Below are 23,516 nucleotides of genomic sequence, written 5' to 3'. Positions count from 1 at the left end.
GACTGATCTTTGTGCCTTCATGCTAGGGCAGGTATGCAACTTTCTCTTGAAAAATAATGTGTCCTAGTTCAGAAGAGCTAGTCAAACTTTGTAAGCCTTTTCTGCTAGAATTCTAATTTGGTATCATTGTGCTGCAAAAATCAACATCAGCCTTTTATTTTCCAGTATTGAATTGCCTATGTCCATACAAAGGTCTGCCCGCACTTAAGACAGATGTCAGTGTTATTCCAAGCAGGTATCCAGCCACAGACTAAAAATCAATTATCTTGTGAGGGCAACCTTTGACTAGTGGTCAAGCACACCTGAGCTAGAGCCCTTGCTCAAGCCTCTGCCTTCTGTCTAGAGATGTATTGTCTCATCTGTTACAATCATTTCAGCAGCACAAAAAGGCAGCCCAGTTTCAGACTCCAAAATCTGGAATAAAGTCCAAACCTTATGTCATAACTCTACTGTAACTTTGATAAGTTAATCTTTGCTTGTCTTTTTTCCAACATCTGCAATCCCTTTAGTTCAGTTTTTCAGTGAAATTCCCCTAAAATGTCACTCTGCAAAGTACTCATGTATAGAAAAAGGCAGGGAGTAATTTCTTTAATAATGAGGGGGAAAAAAGTAAATTTTTCATCCTTTTTTGTCAGTGCATGACACACTGTCTCACTGAGGAATACTTCACATACATCAGAAATTTAAACTACTGATTGAGCATGGAACTATATGGTATTGTAACAGCCAGAACATTACTGTTTCCATTTCCTATGCTGAATTGTAGAGAAATGACGAGTGCTTTCTACATACTACTAATAATATTGTACATAAGATAGTGGTGCCAAGGCTGGATAATGTGTAAGCTGTATTACCATTAGGGATACTAGACTCATTTCCACGCTAACACCATGGCAAAACGGATGGTTCCATGAGCTCCTATGACCTGGGAGACTTCAGTCGAGTACTTTGTCCATGCCTGTGGAATTAAGTTTCCTTAGTCTTTTTTAATTTTTCAGCTTTAATGTGCATGAAGCACAGGTTTCACAGGAACAAAAGGAAGAAGTTATGATGGAATTGGTCTGTTAATGTGCTAGCTTAACACCCTTTCTTCCTCCTCCCCTCCCCATATAATCTTGATACTTCCTGTACAGAAAGAGGATGTAATTAATGTAATTAACAAATATTTCAGAAAGTAGTTCCTGCTTAAATTTTCAGAACACACCCATTCGAATTTGCTAGACTCCCATGTGGTATAATTTTTCCTTCTCTCTGTCAGAATAAATTGAGTGGTAGAAGCCACTGCTTTAAGAGATGTGGTTTAGAGAAATGGAATCAATCTTTCTGAAAAATAAGGACCTTGTCCTAATAAGAGGAAGAAGCATATACAGGTGAAGAATGATTTCTAAGTGATGATTAATATGCTTAAAAGTATGCCTGTGTGTCACCCTCATGAGAAAGATTTAATGGTAATACAAGGCTTGTCGGATGAAGCCTAGGTAGACAGCTGGCAAACTCGGTTCAAGAGGATTTCAAACTTGATCTTAGTAGCTAAGAGGCAGTTAAACATTGTTTGTAAGGGAGAACATTAAAAGTCAGTCACAGCAGAGTGTTACAACTGAGGTTTATCAGAGACCTGCTGGAAGAAAAATAGATGTACAAGCCCTTTCTATACTGGGAAAACTAGACCAAGGTCAGTCTCCCACGCGTGTGCTGTACAAATGTTTTCAGAATTAAGTTGTAACTGGGTTACGGGTTTGTATGCTAATGGTCTTCTGAATTCTGTCAGAGTGCAAAGACATGTTCCGCTTTCATCCTCTCTTGGTCTCCATTGTCTGTTTCTCTTCTTGGTACCTCTCTAAAGGATCTGGTAAGCATCTCATGCTCTTATAAAGTTACAGCCCACTTTTTAAAGTGAATATATGGCTATCTTTAAAGCTGAATAAGGTTTCCCCTTGGATGATGTATTTGTTAACTGGCCTACCTAAAGGACGAGGTTTTTCTGGGTAGGGACAAGCTCATTGTTCAAGAGTGTTTGTGTAGTCAAATCCACCACAGCCCATTTGTTGTTTTAGGTTTAGGACAACAACCACTGGATGGACAGATGATATTTCGCAAGTTTCAAAAGATCTGTCAGATTTTACTCAGACAAATTCCTGAAGCTGTCACACTAATTGGTGTCTATTGTATTAGCATATCCTAAGCTTCCCTTCTCATAGCCTGCTAAAAAACTAGCATGCGACTTAATAACTGAGCCTCTCTTTCCATTAGTCAGGCAAGAGCTGCTGTCGGCCCCGTTCTCTTCTTTCTACATCTCCCAGGAGATTTTCCAGCTGCTCAGACTCGGAGTAGTGATCCCTTCTGCTGTCATTAAGCCCAGCCATGAGGGAGGGGGCACGCACTCAGGCTGGGAGTCCCATTCCCCTGCTGACTTCTGCGTTCCTGCTACTCCCTTTTTTTCTCTTCCTCTCTCAAATAAGTCCTTCTCTGTTTCCCTAACTCCTCTCAAAATGGTCACCCTTTTCTTTCAACTAGATTACCAGGAAGTCAGCTCTTCTGCAGCACGGCAGGCTGTGCTGATGCCGCTCTTTCCCAGGGAGGGGGGTACTGCAGCTGCCTGGTGGCGGAGGTGGCACCACCACGACATCTTGCCTGACCTAAGCGCCTGCCTGGTCCAAATGCCATACAAAGATCCAGTCCTGATGCGACCAGATGGCCCTAGCCTATACAGTAGTGTAGGGGCTATTTTATGTGACAGCACGTCATACCAAATACTTGCTGAATGTGTCAAATCTTCCCTCGCGCTGCCAGCCTGGCTGCAGGCTTCCTCTCACCTGCTGCCTGGGAGCTGCTCCCTGGCTCGGGCACCCCTGCACCTCCAGCTGGGAGGAAATGAGCCACCTTCCAGGATCGGTGTGTGGCCAGATCCCGCCGGGGGAGGGAGGGAGGGGTAGCACCTGCACACCTGCGCAGCTCTGGAGCCTCTCCAAGGCCAGCAGCAGGTTTGCTGAGACACCACCCTGCTGGGGAATGCACCTGCCCGGGTGAGAGGTGAGGGCTTGCAGCCTCTCGTGGGTGCTGCCCGTCCCGCACCAGGAAGGGGAGCCGGCAGGAGCACCTGTTTCTTGGCAGGCGGTTGCCGGAGGAAGGGAAGAGATTTTCCCCGTGAGCTCCCTCGTTAGCTCGATCCAGTGGAAGGAAAGTCAGGAAAAACCATTGCTGCCAGCCAGGAGCAGGGAACGGCGCTGGGCTGTCGCGTGCAGGCAGCGTCTGCCGCAGGTGAGTGAGCCCTCCTCCCCGGGACCCGTGCGTGCGCGGGAAGGGCCGTGCTTCATCAGTAACTGCTGGCAGGTTCGGGGGCTGCTTCAGACGTACTTCTTAAGGGATCCTGCCTCTTGCCTCCACATCGTTTCTTCCTTGCGCCATCGTGTTTCCTCTCGGCACATAAGGCTCGGGAGTGTCTTGTTCCTTCGGGACTCCCAGGCCTCCCTCGGCAGAGGTGCATCAGGACAGGCTCTGTGGGGTCAGGATGATGGACGCCTGTTATGCATACAGAGAGGAAGGCGAACACGAACCTTTATAATGGAGCACGCCGAAGCTATCTGGATTTCTGTAAAAAGTAGCTGCACGCTGACCCTGTTACAACAAGCCCTCCACCATCCTTGCCCCCAGAGCCCCTAGGCTTGGTGAAAGGAAGGGACAGTCCGCCACCGCCCAGGGCTTCCCCGAGGCTTCCCAGATGATGTCTGGGGGCAGAAGCGCTGGTGGGACAGATGCTTGCTTCTGGGAAAGCATTATCCCTCTGGCAGGGTAGAGAGGGTGGGCTCTCCCCAGAGATACAGGTTAGACAGCATAGGTTTGCCTGGATTTTGAGCAGCCCTAGAAAGGAGGAGCACTGGAAATTGGTGGTTGATGTAGCAGCCAAAGGAGTGTGGATCTTTTGCTAGGGTTTTGGGTGAGACAGACACATGCCACATAAAAGCCCCATTACTCCCATTCCCCGCTGGTTCCTCTATCCCCACTCCTGAGTTCTCAGGAGAAGAGAGGAGACCTTCCCACACGTCCCAGGGCAGCAGCGTCCCTGCTCCCAGGGCCACAGATGGGCCTTGAGCACTATGACATTCACAGCTTCTGATTTGTGTATTGGCAGTAATTCAGGCATAAAAGAAGATACATGAGCTTGATTTTCTTTGAGCTTACTAGGGAGTTAGAATAAAATAGAATATGCTTAGGAAGAATTTCTATACCAAGAGGGTGGTCAACCACTGGAACAGGCTTCCTGGAGTGGTGGTCAATGCCCTAAGCCTGTCAGTGTTCAAGAGACATTTGGACAATGTCCTTAATAACATGCTCTAACTTGGTCAGCCCTGAATTGGTCAGGCAGTTGGACTAGATGATTGTTGTAGGTCCCTTCCAACTGAAATAGAATAGACAGAATAGAATGGAAGTGGGAAAAATTACACAAAGGGATGGGAAAATACTTATGGCAATTCTGGGCTAGAGGTTCCTGTGAGGCACAGAGTGGTGGCAAGTCCATCCCAAATAGGCTATGGCCAGACCTGGCCAAGAAGCAGATAAGCTGTGATGGACTGGAGAAGCAGGGGAAGGAGATGGCTTGTATCTGTTTGAGATTTGAGGCTCTATTGGCTCTCATCTAGATTGCTCACGCAAATCATTTTATGTATTGTTATTTTACAGCAAATCTTGCTGGACACTCTCGGTCTCCATGATGCTCACAAAGTCCACATAGCTGCATAAAACCCTTCCAAGGCTGGAAGTGCTGCAGGAGCCTGTCCCACCCCCAGACTTCCCCTTCTGAGTGCTGTGGGTAAGCAATGTCTCATGGTGTACCCTGGGTTTGGGGAGAGGGAAGTGAGGAGTATTTCAACAGCTGAGTTTTATGTGGCTCTGAAATGAAAGTGTTAATTAACATACAGTCCATGGCCCATCTGTCAGATATCAGATAGTCAGACAGAAAAAGTCTATAAGTAAATAAATACATGCATAAACCATTCCCAGGCAGTCAGCAGGCGTGTGTCTCTCGCACCTGCAGCCAGGAGTGGCCAGAAACCAGTTGATGATGACCCTCAATTCCCAGTTAAATGTTGTCAGAGTAGGAAAAAAAAAAACCACAGTGAAAAAGGAAAAACATGAACATTTTTGTTTTCCTGCATTCCCAGCGCTTTCCTGTTCTTCCTTCCCAGCTGCCAGCCAGCAGTGGGGAAGGACAGCTTGTCAATTTTTTCCTGAAATGCGACCTTCAGTGAGAAAGCATTGTGTGGCTGGGCTGGTCCTCTCCTCCTTTTTCTCCTAATACAAAGATGGGAGCACTGAAAGCACTGGGTTCATTAGTAAGTAAATGGTAGAGATTAATGACCTGTGATACACGTTATCGAACTGGCTAATCTGATGGGCTAACTGGCTTAAGCTCCCAAAGGGTCTGTGTTATGGTCTGTCCCAGACCAGTGAGACCAAGGAGCCCAAAGAAGAGCTGCAGAAGGGGCAACTGCTGTCCTTCTCCCTCATGGCAGAGCAGGGATCCACATCCCTTCCTTTCTCTCAGTCTGACCCAGGCAAACTGATATGCTGCATAATGCAAAGAAACCAGATCAGCAAAGTTGCTGTGAGATCTAGTTTCATCCCTTCTCCAAGGAGTGGTGACACCCGGAATAGGGCTGCTTTAGTTTAATACATAAAGACAGTCAGATTTTTCTTAAGAGGATGGGAGGCAATGCAGCTGTGCTGAGGAATGGGAAACTGTAGTTACAGTTAAGGAAAAATTTATTCCTGGTGAGGATGGTTAAACACTGGAATGATCCCAGAGGGGCTGTGGATCCTCCATCCTTGGCAGTATCCAGCACCCAAGTGGATGGGGCCCTGAGCTGCTCAGTCTGACTTTGAGGTTAACTCTGCTTCAAGCAGAGGGATGGACCAGGTGGCTTCACAAGGTCCCATCCCACCTGAAGTATTCTGTGATTCCAAGAGTAAAAATACTGTTATTAGTGGCACAAACCCTCGCAGTCTAGAGAAGCCCAAGACAAGTGTGGAGGCTTATAGAGCAAAAGTTTATATTCCCACAACATTTTCAAACACACACAAGGAAACATGGAGACACACTTCAGTGGAAGCCTTTGCCTCTCCAAATTGTTTGTTTAATAGAGGTTAATATAACACTGGGAAATACCTGCTCATAGAGGTCATACCTTATTTTGTTCTGCAGCCAGATGCTCTAATAGTTTTATCTTCCTCCCTGACCTTCTTCTGAGCAAATAAAAATTAAAATGGCTAAATTTTAAAAAGTAACATGAGAATGCAGTGCCATAGCTTGATTTTTGGTCTCATTTTCCCTCATTGTGGTTAGTGCTGTTGTGTTTTTTATGCTTACTGTTTGACTCACAACTTGTGTGCGCAACTTTGGTCAAGCAGCAGAAGGCCACAGACTTTGCACTTCTCCAAGCTTCATGTTTTCTTAGTCCAAAATCTCAATCTAATCTACAAACCTGCTATCTACTAGACTCACCCGTTCGCTGGTAAGGAGGAGATAAGGCACTGCTGTGCTTGGAGAAGGAAAGGCAGGAGGAAGTAGTGCTTAGCACTGAGCTGGTTTGCATAGGCTGAGGAAACGTCTCCGGGCTCAACCTCTTCTCGCCCCTCTCCTTTGAAAGTGCCCTGTGATATCCTCACCTTCTCAGGAACCTGTGTCCTGGGCACATGCGGACAGCACAAGGTATCTTCTGTCTCACGCAAAATCGAAGTGGGTCCCAGCAGGCACAAATCAGTATACTCAACCACAGCTGTTTTTTCTCCCTAATTGATGCTTTCTGATTGTTCTGGCTCTAGCCGGGAGCTGCAGATCTCCCACGGGCCTCCAGGCAAGTGTACCCTCTGGAGCCTGGGTTTCTGTGTCCCAGCCCATTCCCTGCCCAGGCAATTCAAGCAGCGGCAGCCGTGCAAGGGAGTAGCACAGTGTGCAGCTCACATGGCGTGATGGGTCCCGGGCCTGCAAACCCGTGGTGGTTAGAGACTTCCTGGACACGTGCTGCCAGCTGGCAGCGTGCCCTGAGCCATGTCCAAAGTGACCTCATGCTCCATCACAGCCGGGGAGTGACTCAGGAGGAGCTTGGCCTGACACTGTCAGGCGGTGTCTGGTTCGGGCACCCCCCACGCTATTGTCCTCCCTCTCCCCCCACCCCACGTTGGCTTGTCCCTGATGGAGGGGGATTTTGAGGCGTTTGCTGGCAGCAAAGGCATTGCCGTAAGGGGATGCGTCTGTGGAGACTGTCTGAGGACAGGGAGAGCTGTGGGAGCAAAGATCCCTGGTGTGTGCAGAGCTGCCACGCGTGGAGGTCACAAATTGTCCCCACCCGTCTGTAATGAGCCCAGAGTCCCAGCACCGTGCAGAGCAGGGCACAAAGACAAAGGGAGTGTTTGGCATGGGCTGACAGGCTCCCAGAGAGCCATTTCTAGCAGGCAGGGTGCTGCGTGGCCATCCCCCCCACCTGGGAGAAGTAACACAGCTCTGACACAGGGAATCTGCATCGGTTCCCGTCCCCGCCACGATCTCCTGCGGGACTCTGACCAGTTTGCGTGTGTGTGCCCGCGATGGCCGAGCGTGCGTCGTCCTGTGTGGGAGGTGACCAGGGAGGCAGTTCGCAGGTCTCCAGGGTCTGCCCCATGCGTCAAGGGCTCAGCCATACCTGCGATGCTCCAGCACTGTCCTCCCCAGCACCTCTCCTTGCTTTGGGTACTAGTTGTGCTGGAAGGTCCTTCTGGTGCTGTGGAACCAGCCAGAGCACTCACATGCTGGTGCGGGACATTATGTGAGAGAAATGCAAGTGGTTTCCACTCTTGGTGTAAAACTGTACCCATGAAGAATTGAGGGGGGCCCAGATCTGGGGGAGGTGATAAGCCCGGGAAGCCAGGCTGCGGGTTGAGACAAGGCGCTGTGCCGAGGGGACCCTGGCTGAGCACAGCACCAGGGAGCCTGCCTTCACCCTGCAGCCACCGCGGCCCTTCCCCTGCTCCCCTCCAGTGGGGAATGCTTCAGGAACCAGCAAAGAAGAGAGCAAAATTGCAGGGTGCCAGGTCCCAGCTTTCTGGGGGCTCTTTCCAGGGCAGCGCTGAGACCACTGGAGATGTAACCATCGTATTTCTGTAGGGAACTTGGGTGGGGGAACCGCTGGCAGTGCAGGGGTAGGGACAAGGCTGAGAACATGCAGCAAGGGCAGCTCTCGCTCTTCCAGCGACTGCACTGAAAGGGTTAAGCCCCGGTCCTGACCCCCACCTCCCGATGTCATTCTGGGCAGCAGAGCCAGTTGGTGACAAGAGGCTGTTGCTGATGAGGGAGCATGTGAAGCCGGAGCTGTGAATGGGGCTTTATCCCAGGAGGGACTTGCCTCTGCTCCGTCCCTGCCCTGCTGCCAGCACCAGCTGCAGGCAGAGTCCTGCGGGCAGTGATGTGCCAGTAGCCTCTGAGCAGGGCACACGGGGCTGGGGAGGCAGGAGACTCGCCCTTGGGGCAGGCTGAGGTCCCTCAGCAGTGCGTGGAAGTCTCCCTGAAGACGTGCGTGCGTGACTGATCTGTGCTCCAGTTGCATGGGGCTATTGTGAGGGAGGCAGGGAAAGGTCTTCAGGCCAGTCTGGAGCAACCAAGGCCCAGGGTTTGGCAGGGGATTGTTTGGTTCAGGGGAGCAGGGTCTCTGTTTAATGATATCTTCTCTTCTTGACTTTTTCAGATGAAAGACACAGGAAAGGAAGGACGCAGCCCTGGTTGTTCCCTTACGGTGCTGCTCTAGGGATGCTCCACCATGTCCTGCAGCCCTGCCTGGGGGGTGGGCTCAGCCCGAGCGCATGGACCGTAGCTCTCCAGATGGCACTGCTGCAGAAGGGAGCTTCACCAGGCTCTAAAGAATGAAACAGAGGCATCCCCACTTGAGAAATGCAGCTGCCTTCGCAACCGCTGCTGCCTTGACCCTCCACTTCACTGTAAGGGTGTAGATTCACCTGTGCAACCGCCCCACCGTGCCCAACCCAGCCTCCCACCATGCCAGAGCTGGCAGAGCTGAGCAGCCCCCGCACCCCTGCGGACGCGGACCACATCCAGAGGAACATCTTGGAAGAGCATGTGGAGCTCTGGTGGTTCCAGGACCCCAAGAAGTCCATCTTGTGCTACGGGATGGCTGTGGTGCTGATCCTGGCCTGTGGGATTGGGGGCATCATCCTGCTATACAGTACTAGCAGCCGGTCTGGGGAGTGGCGGCTGGCCGTGGGCACCACGCTCTGCCTCCTGGCCCTGCTTGTGCTGCTGAAGCAGCTGCTGAGCTCTGCAATCCAGGACATGAACTGCATCCGCAGCCGGGACCAGATCGAGCTCCTGAAGAGCGGGGGCTTCTCGGACTGCCTGGTACTGCTGCTCAGCGCCCTGGTGCTGGTGGTCTGCGGGGTCGTGCTCACCATCCTCTCCACCACGACCATGCAGCTCAGCCCTGCACGGCCGCTGGCCAGCATGTTCACCAGCGGGGTTGTCCTCCTGACTGCCGGCAGTGCCATCCTCCTCTGCCTGCTGCTCTACCTGCTCTGCACCTCCTGCTGCCAGGCGGCTCCTCGGAGCCTGGAGACGGGCGACATCCGTGTCTTCACCATCTCCGGCCGCCTCGCTGCAAACAGGCGGCTTCCTCCCACCTCCAGCATGGCCAACCTGATCTGACCCAGGACACCCCTGCGTGAGCCTCACTGGAGATGACCCGTCAGCAGGGCTTGTGCCGGCCTTTCCTGAAGGAAGGGCGAGCATCGCGGTGTGCCTTGTGCTTCCTTTGGAGATGACTGGCATTTGCTTTGCCCCAGGCTGATGGCACAGCAGGGACTTGGGGTGCCTGGACAGGCTCTTTGACCTGGCACGTTAGGAGCACAGCGCTGGCCTGGTTGGCGTTTTATCTCCGCAAGTTTCCCGTGACAGCTGCTGCCTGCCCGGCTGTGAGCCCAGACACAGAGTTAAGGTGAGCCTGTCCTGTACCCCCGGGGACCCCGGTACTTGTTTGGTTCCCGCAGTTCCCGGAGCTGTCTCGTGCGCTTTCCTGGCAGGAGAAGCTGTGATTGTGGGTGGTATAAAACCACCCTGTGCTCTGTGCAGAGCCGCCAGCTCCTGAGCAAAGTAGAGCCTCTAGCAGCTGATGAATGGCAGGAAATATTCTGTGTGTCAGCAGGCATGCAGCGCAAGTGAAGGGAGCTCGGTAGGAGGTACGGCTGCAGGGGCTGCTCCTGAGAAAGCACCTGTGTCTGTGGGAGTGAGCGTAGGATTTGCATGGGATTCTGTGTGCCAGAGGCCCAGCATGGCTGGACCTCACATGAAATGCTGTTTGTGTTTGCAATGCCAGGATCTGTTCCAATATTACATTTCTGTGGCCCACCACCTTCCGTGGTTTATCAAACCACGGCTCTTTTCACACCAGTGTGCTCCAGCCATGCGAGCCACAAACAGCAAGGTGCAGTCTCTGGGGGATGGCCTTGGGATGCCCGAATCCCGGGGCTGGGGCCGCTGCTCCGCAAGGGCGGTGCGAGGGGGGAGTGCTGTTGCCCTCAGACAGGAGTTTCCCGAGCAGAGGCACCTCTGCTGCCGTGGGAGCGCTGCAGCTCATCCCAGTCCCTGTGTGTTCCCGTGCTCTTTCTGTCTGTCAAGTGTTGCAGCTGCTGCGGGGCAGAAAGTTCTTCTGCTACCACTTGGGCCTTACCTGGAGCTTTTTTGGTGTTTTATCTCTACAAGGTGTCTATCACTGAGGTGTCTTTCCCAGAGGCATGCTAACAACTCACCCCCAGGAGCTTTTCCTGTGACTTGACACTAATTTACCTGTCAAAATTCTCATTTCCTCCATAGACCCACGAACCATTTCACTGCCCTTTCCATAGACACAGATCATAACCTCCTAGCAAAGCTGCTCATGTGCAACATTCTCTTCATCTTCCTGTCTGCTCCCATATCCCCCTTACCTGAGCTGCTCTGCCCCAGCTGTTATTTTTGCTTATTATTTGCTAAATTCCCTCTGTAATGGAATAAGACTGAGCTATTATTTTTTGGTGCCTGGTAGCAAATTTATTTGGAAGAGGATAACAGCTCATTCCCTTAGTAACAGCATGAATCACTGTCCATGTAACATGTGGAGACAGTGTCAGAGTTCAGCATCAGTGAACCCCACCAGGTATACACTGGACAATGAGGACTTCATCCCCTTTGCAGCTCCAGACCACGCTGTTCCTGATGCACTCAGATCGCGTGAGGGCACTTCTGTATTCATCTGCTCTTGCCGTGCTCCTGCTGGCTTTCCTTCCCCCAAAGCCTTGGATTGTTTTCCCCAAAGTACAGGAACATCATTTTGGCTTTTCTTTCTGGATCTCTGTTATTTCTACATTTTCCTTTGCCACTTTCACATCATCTATAGATTTTATTAAACTGCTGTTTCCTCTTTTCTCTGCATCATTTCCCTTAATCTGCCCAAGAGTTCAGAGGGTGTTACTAAGCTCAGGTCCTTCTGTGCTAAATCCTCTGCAAAGCAAAAAGCCATCCTTGCCCTCTGGGCTGTTTGACCCCAGGTCCAGCAGGGATCCCTGTGCGTACACAGGGAGGGACAGGCCAGAGCTGGACAGTTTTGCACCATCACCGTTGCTGCTGCTCTGCACATCTGTGTCGGTGCATGTGCAGTTATACCAAGCTGCACTGTCTCTGCCTGCAACAGTGCTTTAGCACTTACTCCCAGCTCCCCCAACCTGCACATGTGGACAGGCCACAGCTGCCTGCACACCAGCTGTTTTGCACATCTGGGCATTTCTGTGAAGACACATGACTGTGCTGAGCTCGCAGCTCTGCACTGCCTGCATGCCAATGTGAATCCTCCCCTCCATAGCCCCTTCAAAATGTGCCCCAAATGCCCACGGATTGTGCCAGAAAAGGACGTTTGTGGGCCGTGTCAGCAACCCAAGGAAATAATGGCTGAGAACAGGCTGTCCCCAAAGATAGTGGTTTGGGTGTCTGACTGCCCAGATGGACAGCCTGCGCTGCTCCAGTCACTGACTCACCTCTGCAGCAGTGGTACTTGTTTGCTCCTTTCTTGGTTCCTGTCTTGTGCATGGAAATCCATAATAAAGTGTTACAGAAGTCGACCATGTTGAAGGCTGATGCTTGACTGTTGGCCTCTCTGCAAAGTGGGAGGTGGCAGAGCTGTGCAGAGCTGGCCTCTGCTCAGGCTGAGCCCCGGGTAGAAATCATGACAGCCCAGGGTCCCTCAGCGGGCAGCTGTGATTTCGGCTCATCAGCTAGCACGGCAACGCCACCACAGTCCCCCAAATGCATGTACTTATTTCCTGATACACGACTCCCACCTTCAGATGCACGTGCACCTCCCTCTGCTTAAGGACCTAGACATAGCTGGTCCCCCTTACCACCACTGTATGAACCTAAGACCTTGCCGTGCCCCTCAAAGATGCTCACATGGAGCACGCGAAGCCTCCTGAATATATCGGTGCGTGCTGGTTTGTTTACAGAGAAGCTGTTTTGCCCTGCAGTAGGGCCAAGCCTTGAGCCTCGAGGCGGCAGCTGCTGCCTGCAATGAGGCTGGAACCGGTCTGCCTGCATACCTGCTACTGCTCCCGTCCGCCAGCCTCAACCGCGGTTCTTCCAGCAGCTTCCCGGGGGGATCCCCTTGAGAAGGCTCCTCCTTTTCTGGTCTGACCCCCTTGTATTCCCAGCTCTGCATGCCAGATGCATTTCCCCCCATGTGAGCTGCCAGCCTCCTGCCCGCTGGCACTGGAGCTGCCTGGAGCGGGGGCAGAGGGGCTGTCATGGGACTGGGGCCCCCCGCACACCAGAAAAACAGCCACGTCTGCTCAGTTAAAGAATAAATGGGTGGGCCTCCCAGCAGGGTCAAAGTAGACAAGCAACCCACCGTTAGGTACTGAGGGCTGGGAGTGAGCAAGATCCTGGATACATAAGCCTGGGCAGCTGTATTTTTAATCTCTTTTAAGACATCGCTGAGACCAAGAGTAAAATACTGCATCTAGCACAAGTTCATGGGATTAAAAAGCATGTTGAAAAGCCCAGAAAATACCCTCCATAAGATAACTGAAATGCATTTTCCCAGCCCTCAGATTTAAGTCTCCTATCTTACCCGAAAGATATTAGAAATTCCCCCCAAATTACAGCATATATTGTATTTTCACAGGTAGCCGTTAAGATGAGCCCAGAAGTCAAAGCATGAGGCAGTGACTGTAAAAGTAAAGCTCAGTTTAGAAATATGGCATTTAAGAACAAAAACTGGCTGACCGCTGAAACAAGCCAGCAGGTTTTCATCCTCCTCATGGCTTTGAATGGCACGTTCCCTCTCTGGAAGGTGCTTTAAGTCACTGGCTTCTATCACCCATCCAACGCCTGACCCAGTCGTCCCCTTCGGTTTACATTCTCTGACGTGTACTATTTACTTTTGTACACACTGTGCTCTATAAATATCCTAATGAGTAGAGAAATACAAAGGCAGTTTACAGTGAGATGGAGGTTTGAAGGAGATGGGGGAATTAGCCATGTGGCAGGGCTGCAAGAAATGCCATCCCTGTGATGATGCTTTATGCTCTGGAGCATGACAGAGAGATTCTCAGGCCATCAGGGACGGTAATGACTGGGCTGTGCCCTGGGAAGTCTTCCCATCCGGATGGTATGAGCCTTGTGAACCACTTACTAAGGAGGGTGAATGCCACTGCTGCTCCCTGCTTTTAACTGTGGTGTGACCCACGCAGGCATGACTGGCTACAGCAGAAACAACTTGCAGTTACCTATGTCTCATGTGCTGTTTATCGTACCATAAAGATGACAGGAATGCAAAAATTATAATGTTGTTATAACTCCACGGTTAGAGATACAGACGGGACTCTGTAATGGGTGCCTGGGGACAAGGCTGTCTCACCCCAGTGCACGTGCCTGCCTGACGCCAAAACTGGTGCCACCAACAAGTTCGCTCAGCTCTGCAGAGCTAACACGGGAAAGGTAAGTGCCTTTCTAGCACATCTTGATGGAGAGGGAGGAGAGAAAAAAGAGAAGGGACGCGGCAGGAAGCAACGCTGGAAAGACATGCACAGAAACCCTGGGACGACGCAGCAGGGCTGCCTGCGCCACAGCAGGTGACAGATTTGTTTGCATGAGAACACTGGTGCCACAGACCTGTTCTCTCACCACCGCAGTTAACAAGGAATGTATTTATTGTCCTTGAAAGCATATGCAAAAAAAAAAAGCCACACCCCAGCTGTGGGCCTGGGTGTCTTCTCCCGGCACTGCTGCTGGGAGAGCCCCAACAAACCACCGCAGGCAGAAGCAGGGTTAAATCATGCTTTAATCACACCCCAGAGTGACAACGCATTGAGGGACAGAGCAGGGCTGGTCTGGCGCCATGGGGCAGTGGGGCCGGTGCCCGAGACCCCGCAGGGAGCACAAGGGCAGGCTCCTCTTCCCATCCCACCAGGCTGCCCAGGCATGATAGGCACCATCTCCTTCATCCTTAGCATCCGAGCAGGGCTGGGAGAGCAGCAGTGGGTCTGGTGTCCCCACGTAGCCCCGCTGGTGTCATGCTGGGACACCATGGGGCTGGCTGCCTTCAGCCTCCATCACCATTTCCAGCCCACCCCTCCGCTCCACTCCTTTCCTCCTGCCCCCAGCCACATGGGGCCAAAAGACAAGGGTGGGTGGGAAAGGGCAGGAAGGGGATGGAGGTGGGGGGGGCGGCGAAAGGCCGCAGTGGTGGTAGCTGGGCAGCAGGCTCAGATGGAGAGGTGTGATTCCCGCTCCTCTTCCTCTGGCAGCTGCTCACTTGGCTGGATGTAGTTGTCCTCGATGAAGCCATCATCATCCTCAGCTTGCAGGTCGGCAGCACCAGGCATAGGGTGGCTCTCAAAGGCCCCCCGGCCTGAGGAGCCCCTGTCCCAGCCGCTGCCATCCTCCATGGGGCTGCCTCTGACTGAGCTGGTTTCAGGCAGTGGCCGGTGGCGGTAGCTAGCAAAGTTCTTGTGGAAGAGCTTGCACTTGGCAGCCAGCGCGATCAGGATGGAGATGCCAATTGCTGCCACCAGGAAGCCCACCAGGTACGGCCAGCTCCTTCCCCCCTTCCCGGCGGGCGGTGTGGTGGCTGTGGCACAGGAAAGGTACCTCAGGGCATGGTGGGTCAGCCAGCAGCGCACCCGGTGCTCCTCAGCAGCCAGCCCTGTGCATGTCTGCGGTGTGCAGCCAGCACTGGATTGCTTTCATCAGGAGCAATATAAATGCTCTTCACCCAGAGCTAGCTACCAAGGATATGTGAACGCTGCGGGGAAAACGGCCGGATGGCTGTCTGATACTGGTGCCCATCACCATGGAGCCTGTGCTCCATGCGGCTTTGTGGCATCTGCTAACTTTTCTGTTGCAAAGCCAGCAAACACCTCCAGGTGGTCACCACCCTCCCCACCAAGCCACTGCACCAGCGGTGGCCGGGCAGCCCGAGCCCCTGGGACTGGGGGGCAGAGCAGGGGGTCTCCGGCTGCAGTCCCCTCTGGGGTGATGGAGGGCAGGAGGGAGCTAGACCTTACAGACACCTCCGTAGCTGCACAACTTACTATTGCTGTGGGTCACTGTGATCTGCTGCGCCGTGCTGACCCCCCGAGGAAACCGCTGCTTCATCCAGCAGCCCAGGTCCTGGGAATCCAGAGCTGTGACCTCCCGGCCCCGCAGCCCCGGGGGCGATGCACAAGTCACCTGCACAGCTGGGAGACACATGGGCTAAGGTGGGACAGGAGGTCTTCGCCCATCCCCTCCCCAGTTTAGAGAAGACGATCCCTGCTTGCTCCTGGGTTGATGGGATGCATCGCAAGGTGCTCCTGGCTCTGCCCTTCAGCCTCGACAGTCCTCAGCATGTTGTAAGGCACAACCAAAGAAAAAAATTCCCTGACCAAGGAACCGTGCGAGTGTGTGACTGTGATTAGCAGGCTCCTTTTAGCTGGATAATGCCAAATTCATGCATACTGATAGAAACCCCACTGTCACAGGGCTGCTGTCGCCTGGGAGCCAAGTTCAGAGCGTTGGAGCCTGAATCCGGCTCCACAGGAGGAGCTGCCGAGTGCTCTGCAGCTCTTGAAAAGGTGGTCACTCCACGTAGATACATATAGGTGGATTTAGGGGCTGAAGTGTATGTATAGCCCCTTTCCCAGAAGAGTGGCTAAATTATCCTGGTGTCATTCCTAGAAATCTTCGGTATTGTGTGTAACTGCAAGCAAGGAACAGGCACATCACCTTTCGCTTTGCTGTCCCTCAGTGGGGTGGGAGAGGTCCCTGGAGAGCTGTCTCAGAGCCTGCCCAGGGGTTGGAGCAAAAGGATCAAGCGGGACCCCTGCACCCAGGGTTCCTCCTGCCTGACACATCTCCTGCCACCCGCCCCCCTCTGCTCACCTTGCCTGCGCTGTAGCCACTGCTGCAGAGGGTGCACGGTGCAGTCACAGACCCAGGGGTTCCCTTCCAGCCGGACCTGCGGGACTGCATCCATCAGCTGCAGGCTCAAGGTGTCCACAGAGACCAGTGCGTTGTGCCGCAGGTCCAGGTGGAAAAGAGCCTTCAGCATCAGGAAGGAAGGGACCTCAAGCTCTTGCAGACTGTTGTTTCTTAGGAGCAGCGTGTGCAAGTTTTCCAAGCCCTTGAAAGCATCCGTGTGGAGGTAGGCGATGCTGCAGCTGCTCAGGTCCAGCAGACGCAGTGTCCCAAGGTTGGAGAAGACTGCTGGGCTCAGTGCCAGCAGGGCATTGCTAGAGAGGTTGAGGGAGCGCAGAGAAGGGAAATGCATCAAGAGAGTCCCGTGACGGGGCACAACCAAGTAGTTGAAGGAGAGATCCAAACCAGTGATGTTCCTTGGAAGGGAAGTTGGAGCATGCAGGAGGCTCTTCCCTTTGCAGTCGGCCCATCCCTGGGAAAAGACCTGCTGTGTGAGATGGGCTCTCTGTGCTGGGGAGGATGTCTAGACCAAGACTCCCCAGGAGTTCAAATGTCTTAATTAATTACCCTTGCAGAGTTTAAAAAAGCAAAGACAGGTTTACAAGTTTAAAAAAAACACGAGCTGCCAGTTTGGTGTGGGCCAGGATAAATGGAGAAAGATGAGGAAGACAGCCCAGGACTGAGAGCAGCTGACTGAAGGAGTAAAGGAGGTGCGTGGAGAACTGAGGGGGACCCCAAACAGACGAGGTGGGTGCAAAGGGACCAGGTTGTCACCCTCCTGTCCTCCCTTACAGGGCAGTCATCATATGGGGTCAACTTGCAGAGGGACCTCCTCTTCCTCCCCCAGATTCCCACCTCCAGCCCCCAGGGAGCTCTTGCGTGACACAAGGGCATCCTCCAGCTGGGGCAGGGAGACGGGCGAGATCCCTGCCTGCTGTGAGGGCAGGCGGGCGGGCAGCCTGCTGGGCTGCAGAGCAGTGGGCACCTGCACCAGACACCCATGTCAAGAGCTGCTCCCTGGGGCCTGTGCAGGATACTGCACCCATGCCTCTAGCCCTTCCACATTTCTGAGGATACACCGCGAGTGGCAGCGGCTTAGTGCAGGCTGGCTGTGGCCATACTAGTAAACAAAACAGACGAGGCACCATTCGCTGTCCCAAAAGGCCAGCAGTGCATGCTAGATAGATCGATCAACCCACATGGACGGATTTTTTTCCCCCCAAAAACAGGGTAGCCAAACACAAGCTCGTTTTGGGGTGCAGTCCCCAGCACGTGTTACTCCTGCCTGTGCTTTATGTGGGAGAGGGCCAGCTGCCCAAACTGAAGCTGCCAGAGAGTGGGTCAGCAATTCAAGTTTGCTTGGGCAGGCATGGGATCCTGCTTGATGCCATGTTTGGGCCCCCCAGGCAGAGGTGCCTTGCTGAAATTTGCTGTGGTCTGTAGTCCCAGGTTTCTAGGTCTAGCTGCTTTCCAGCTAGCTGGCCTTTCCGTTTCTTTGCCTCCTGTGTGATCACCTCTCCTTTCATAGAATCATAGACTCATAGAATCATTTAGGTTGGGAAAGACCTTCAAGATCATTGAGTCCAACCATCAACCATGCCCACTAAACCATGTCTTGAAGTGCCTTGTCTACGCGCTTTTTGAATACCTCCAGGGATGGTGACTCAACCACTTCCCTGGGCAGCCTATTCCAACATCTGACAACCCTCTCAGTAAAGAAATTTTTCCTAATATCCAACCTAAACCTCCCTTGCTGCAACTTGAGGCCATTTCCTCTCGTCCTATCTCCAGCAACCTGACAGAAGAGACCAGCACCCACCTCACTACAACCCCCCTTCACGTAGTTGTAGAGAGCCATAAGGTGTCCCCTCAGCCTCTTTTTCTCCAGACTAAACAGCCCCAGCTCCCTCAGCCGCTCCTCAGAAGACTTGTGCTCCAGGCCCCTCACCAACGTGGTTGCCCTTCTCTGGACACACTCCAGCACCTCAGTGTCTTTCCTGTAGTGAGGGGCCCAAAACTGAACACAGGACTCGAGGTGCGGCCTCACCAGTGCCGACTACAGGGGAACAATCACCTCCCTGCTCCTGCTGGCCACACTATTTCTGATACAGGCCAGGATGCCCTTGGCCTTCTTGGCCACCTGGGCACACTGCTCGCTCATATCCAGCCGGCTGTCAACCAGCACCCCCAGGTCTTTCTCTGCCGGTCAGCTTTCCAGCCACTCTTCCCCACGCCTGTAGCGCTGCATGGGGTTGTTGTGACCCAAGTGCAGGACCCGGCACTTGGCCTTGTTGAACCTCATACAATTGGCCTCAGCCCATCGATCCAGCCTGTCCAGATCCCTCTGTAGAGCCTTCCTACCCTCGAGCAGATCGACCCTGCCTCCCAACTTGGTGTTGTCTGCAAACCTGCTGAGGGTGCACTCAATCCCGTCATCCAGATCATTGATAAAGAAATTAAACAGAACCGGCCCCAATACTGAGCCCTGGGGAACACCACTTGTGACCCGCCGCCAACTGGATTTAACTCCATTCACCAAAACCCTCTGGGCTCATCCATCCAGCCAGTTTTTTTACCCAGCGAAGAGTACACTTCATCCTCCTGTTCACCTAAATCTCCTATCAGGCCCTGCCATCCCTGCTCACTAGAGGAACAGATGTGCACTTATAAGCCTGGGCTGCCGAGGACTGGGTTATAATGGGGCTGAGCCATGGGGATACCGCACAGGTCCTGTCTCAAGCTCCAACAGGGCTAGGCTCAGGGAGGCTGGGGAAGACTGCAAACCTTTTGAGGGAGTATCTGAAAGCTCCGTGGGCAGTGCTGCCCTGCGCCATCCACCCAAGACAGCTGCTGTTCCTGCCTCCTCCCAGCTCCCGCCCGGTGCAGCCAAGCTGCTGGCTGTGGTGCTTGTCCTGGGGGGATGCGTTAGTTGTATTTCCTGCTCCTCGCCAGGCGCTCGGGGATCCTGACCCCATGGTTGCCCGGACCCTGGCTTCAGTCACTGCACCACCATGCACTGGAGAAGGGAGCGTGGGGCTGGAAGCCCCTTGGGGATGTGCCTCACTGCTGCTCCCCAGGCATCCCTTATGGGTGGCTGTGTTACGGCTGCAGCCGAGACCCCCAGAGTCAGAAACGCCACAGCTCAGACAAGGCTTTTGCCAGCCCTGCTGTGCTCCGGTGAATGGGCTGGACAACGTGACATGTTCAGCCCGAGGCTGGGAGCAGGGATATTGTGGGGCTGGGAGCAGGGGTGCTGCAGGGCTGGGAGCAGGACAGCTAGGCTCCAGGGGTGGGTGAACCACCCCTGTGCTTGGTGGCCACTGGCACAGCACATCTCCCCGTTAACTCCGCTTGCTCCCGTGGGTTTTCATTGCTCGTCGTCTCTCGAGCCGTGCAGAGTGGGAGCTGCCGATCAGGGCCTGCTGCCCCGCAGGCGCACGGTGCCACCGCCCCAGCTGTGCTGGCAGGACGGGGAGCGAGGTGCCCCTGCCTGCCCACAGCTGCTGCCCGCGCCGGAGCCCCCTCGGCCCCCCTACCTGGTGGTTGAGGCTGCAGGGGTGTCCTGTCACCACTGACCAGGCGCAGAGGAGGCTGCAGACCCTGAGCAGGCAGGAGGGAGCCATTTGGCTCCAGGAAAACTTCCGCGCAGAAAAACAAGTCTGAGGGAAAGCTGGGAAGCCGGCAGAGCCGGCCGTGCCGGGTGAGGTGTGGCTGCGGCCGCGCGGCTCGGGGGCCCCCGCCGAGCCCCCCGCACCCGACCGCAGGGCCCTGCGGACCACCAGCACCTGGGAGCCAGCCCGGCTGCCGCCGTGGCCCTGCGCCCTCCCGACGGCTGCGCGCGGGTGAAAGGTGGCGGGGCCGGTTACACATTAACCACCACGCCCGGCCACCTCCCACCCGCTGCCTCTCGTGACGGGTGACCAGGAGACCGCCAGCATCTGCCTGGTGGACCGTGAGCTGCCGTGGGGGCTGCCTCAGGGGGAGCAGAGCACTGGGAGGTGCTGGGGGGCCAGAGGAGGAGGGGGGCACCTCTATGGCATCCGCTCTGAGACGGCCGCGTTCGAGGAGCGCAGCCTGAGCCCAGCCCGCCTACAGTGACAGCTGCTGTGCCCTGGCTCCATGCACCCAGGGCAGGGGCACGCAGCAAGCCTCGGCCAGAGAAGCTGGGACTGAGGCAGCCCAGAAGCGTCCTACAGGAAAATAAAAGTCTTATTGGGATTCAGGCAGAAAGGTGTTTAAAAAGTGCGGCAAACGGGCAGGTCCCTGGGCCTGGCAGTGCATCAGCAGTCTTAGCTTTCTGGCATCATGGAGTTGCTAATAAAAATGTGGCTTCCCTGAGCAGCACCCAGGGCTCCTTTGAAGGTCCCAGAGGAGGGGGGTGCCCCACCACCTCTGGTACCCCCCACGCAGACCCGCCACTCATCAGTAGCGCTCCCTGTCAGCCCTGCCACGGAGTCAGTGAAAATCTGGGAAATCATGTCCAAGCAGCATCTTGTGGATGTTTGCTGGCACGCGGTTGGGTAAGATGTGCTGCCATGCCCGCGGGTGCTGGGGTGGGTGAGCGGACGAGGGCTGGCAGAGCCACAGCCTGGGCAGGGGAGGTGCTGGCAGCACCCGCTCCCAGCTTTGCCTCTGCAGCAGGAGGGAGCCCCAAGCTCCCCGCTCCCCGTTCCCTGCTCCCCATTCCCACTCCTGCTCAGCAGCAGGCAGCCGCCTGCCAACGACAGCTCTGTGGATCTGCAGTTTCCACCCCAGCGGCGGCCGGGACAGGGCGGCCCCGCTTCCCCCAGCTGCCAAGGGGCTCCTCCACAGCCGCCGTCCCACCCTTTCCTTAGGGAAAGGGCTTCCCAGCAGCCTGTCCATCCTGCGAGCGTGTGATGAATGCCAACGCAGCCAGGCAGCTGCCTGCTCCCCAGCTGCCCTGCCGATGCGACCAGGCGGGCTGGGGATGCTCAGCCACCCCGCTCCCGGGCTGCTCCTATGGCTGGCGGCAGCAGCCCTTAACCCAGCCTTGCAGGGCCTCCCCAGGACCTGCTCTGCGTGTAAACCAAAACGAATGGCCAGAGAAGCAGGGCTAGAAAATGTTGCTGAGGCAGCCCAGCCCATCGGTGGATTCGCAGGGCGTTTGCATTTCCTATCAGGAAACGTATCGGTGCGTTATGGTTTCTGGCATGTGGTGCCGTGCATTAGAAAGTGCAAATGATAACAAAAAGGGGTATTTTTGTCTCTTTTTTTTTTAGTCTGTTGTGATTCAGCAAAAAAGTTGAGGTCTGTGAATTCAGCAGAAATTCAGGTGCTTTCAGTGTGCTGTGGGTTGGGCAGCTAGAGCTTTCCGTATTACAGGAGAGGAAGTAAGGCGAGTTGCTCTGGCTGAGCTCGGCTGTACCCAGCTCCCTGGTTCCTTCTCTGGAGATACATAAAGTTAAACTGGAGCTGTAGGGTCCTGGTTGGGTCTCACCACAGAATCTCACAGAGAGATTTCCTACCTCAACTCCAACCCAAGGGATCTGCACAGATAGACACCTCTTATCCCGGTGTTCCTAGAAAAAATGCAAGGGGACAAATCAGCTTGGGTCAGATCCCTCAATGGATCACTGAGATCTCCTGGGCATCACCGGGTGTGGAGAGCTGACCCCAAATGGCTCCCATTCCCCAAAAGAGCAAAGCAATACGCTGGTTCCCCTCGGGCAGTAAGAGAAGTCATGCTATGCTCCCTGGAGGAGCACGCTACAGGGTCCGTGGTTGCAAAGCCTTCCCACTTCCCAAAGCGTGTTTGTTCTGTGTAAATAATCCTGTCCTCAAATGGATCCTCGTGTTGGAGGACATTTCACAGAATGCATCATAACTCATGGCTCCGTGTGCTGCCAGGGGAGCACAGAACAAGTTGCTTCCCCAGGCGCAGCACATGTCAGCACACGGTGGCACGATGGCAATTGCAGTTCTGAGCATGACTAGCCTTTGTAGCCAGTGAACTAGAGGAAGAAGCCATTTATTTACCTATTTATGTATCTATCCCCTTCCTGGAGCTGTACTGAGTCTGCGGATGAGTCTCTGACCCAACATGCTTGCAAATGAGCTTGGGGTTGGCCAGGCAAATGGGGATGTGGGGTTCCCAGGAGGGCACTGACAGCAGGAGGGACCAGGCTCAGCTGCCCACCCCTGCGTGTCCTACTGCAGGGTGGCCTCGTGCTCCGCATTTACATTATGGTTGTGCTCCAGGGGTCTCCCAAAAACAGAGCCCCTCACCTATGCAGAGCCCATGGCAAAGCACCACGCTTAGTTTTCCAGGCGAATGGAGGCAGCTGCATCTGGTGTCCATCTCTTTTGGATCCTCTGCATCCCTTCTGTTGCGGGGTGGCTGGGTGGCTGTGCTGGGGGAGCCCCTGCCCTCTGCCATCCCTCTCTCGGCACGCTGTGGGCACTGCATAGCCCTGGAGTGCGCTGTAAATAGTCGGAAGCTATGAATGGATTTCCCCTTCCTCTCCATGTGTGCTTTAGATTTTTGGCCGGATACGGCATGGGCTCGGGACGCACCAAAACATGAGGCTCGCTCTCCAGCAGCCCTGGCTTTCACGTGGGAACAGTTTGATTTGTGAAGTAGCGTAAGGTTTGGTGGGTGAAGCTTACGGTGATTTCCTGGGGAATACCTTTTGTTTGCCAGGTAAAGAGCCCAGAGCACACCGAAGGCGGGGGCAGCCTCGCAGGAAGGCCGGGTGGGATGCCCTGGGGCTGGGGGGGGCAGCAGGGCCATGCCTGTGCCAGTGCCTGTGCCGGCACTGTATATGGGAAAGCACTCAGGGGAAGCCAGGCTGTCTGCTGCTTTCCACTTCCTCCCAGACATGTTTACTGCAACATGGCGGGTTTTTCTCCCCCAGCAGTGGCCGCCCTCCCATGCGGGCGGGCTGGCTTTTTGGCACCCTGCCTGCGCTCCCGCTCAGCCCCTTTCAACCCTGACAGTGGCCCTGCAACAAGCCGCTGCAGGTGCGAGTCAGGCCCCGGCACAACGTGGAGCCCAGGTGAGGCCGTGTCTCGGCACCCCGGCTCATGGCGGCAG

The 23,516-nt window shown here is 54.3% G+C and overlaps 2 protein-coding genes across 3 annotated transcripts; one reads left to right on the top strand and one right to left on the bottom strand.

The window, feature by feature from the left end:
- The first annotated feature begins 3,042 nt into the window (after positions 1 to 3,042).
- On the top strand, positions 3,043 to 12,127 carry TMEM125 (transmembrane protein 125). 2 transcript variants are annotated; one of them, XM_069788987.1, is made up of 3 exons: positions 3,043 to 3,258; positions 4,678 to 4,807; positions 8,715 to 12,127. In XM_069788987.1, the coding sequence occupies exon 3, from the start codon at positions 9,023 to 9,025 to the stop codon at positions 9,683 to 9,685; it is 663 nt and encodes a 220-aa protein (XP_069645088.1). In that variant the 5' UTR covers positions 3,043 to 3,258; positions 4,678 to 4,807; positions 8,715 to 9,022; the 3' UTR covers positions 9,686 to 12,127. The 2 variants fall into 2 exon arrangements, with proteins under 2 accessions (XP_069645088.1, XP_069645087.1); XM_069788986.1 differs by lacking the exons at positions 3,043 to 3,258; positions 4,678 to 4,807 and adding an exon at positions 8,343 to 8,542.
- A 2,200-nt stretch (positions 12,128 to 14,327) lies between these two features.
- Positions 14,328 to 20,306, bottom strand: C8H1orf210 (chromosome 8 C1orf210 homolog). Its single transcript, XM_069788980.1, has 4 exons — positions 19,999 to 20,306; positions 16,427 to 16,934; positions 15,598 to 15,744; positions 14,328 to 15,134 (listed from the first exon to the last, which is right to left on the bottom strand). Exons 1-4 carry the CDS (start codon positions 20,083 to 20,085, stop codon positions 14,770 to 14,772), a joined length of 1,107 nt encoding a protein of 368 aa, XP_069645081.1. The 5' UTR covers positions 20,086 to 20,306; the 3' UTR covers positions 14,328 to 14,769.
- Between the last annotated feature and the right edge of the window lie 3,210 nt (positions 20,307 to 23,516).

The sequence above is a fragment of the Haliaeetus albicilla genome, chromosome 8 (assembly GCF_947461875.1).
Source record: "Haliaeetus albicilla chromosome 8, bHalAlb1.1, whole genome shotgun sequence".
NCBI lineage: Eukaryota > Metazoa > Chordata > Aves > Accipitriformes > Accipitridae > Haliaeetus > Haliaeetus albicilla.
This window is presented reverse-complemented; position numbering and strand designations above follow the sequence as displayed.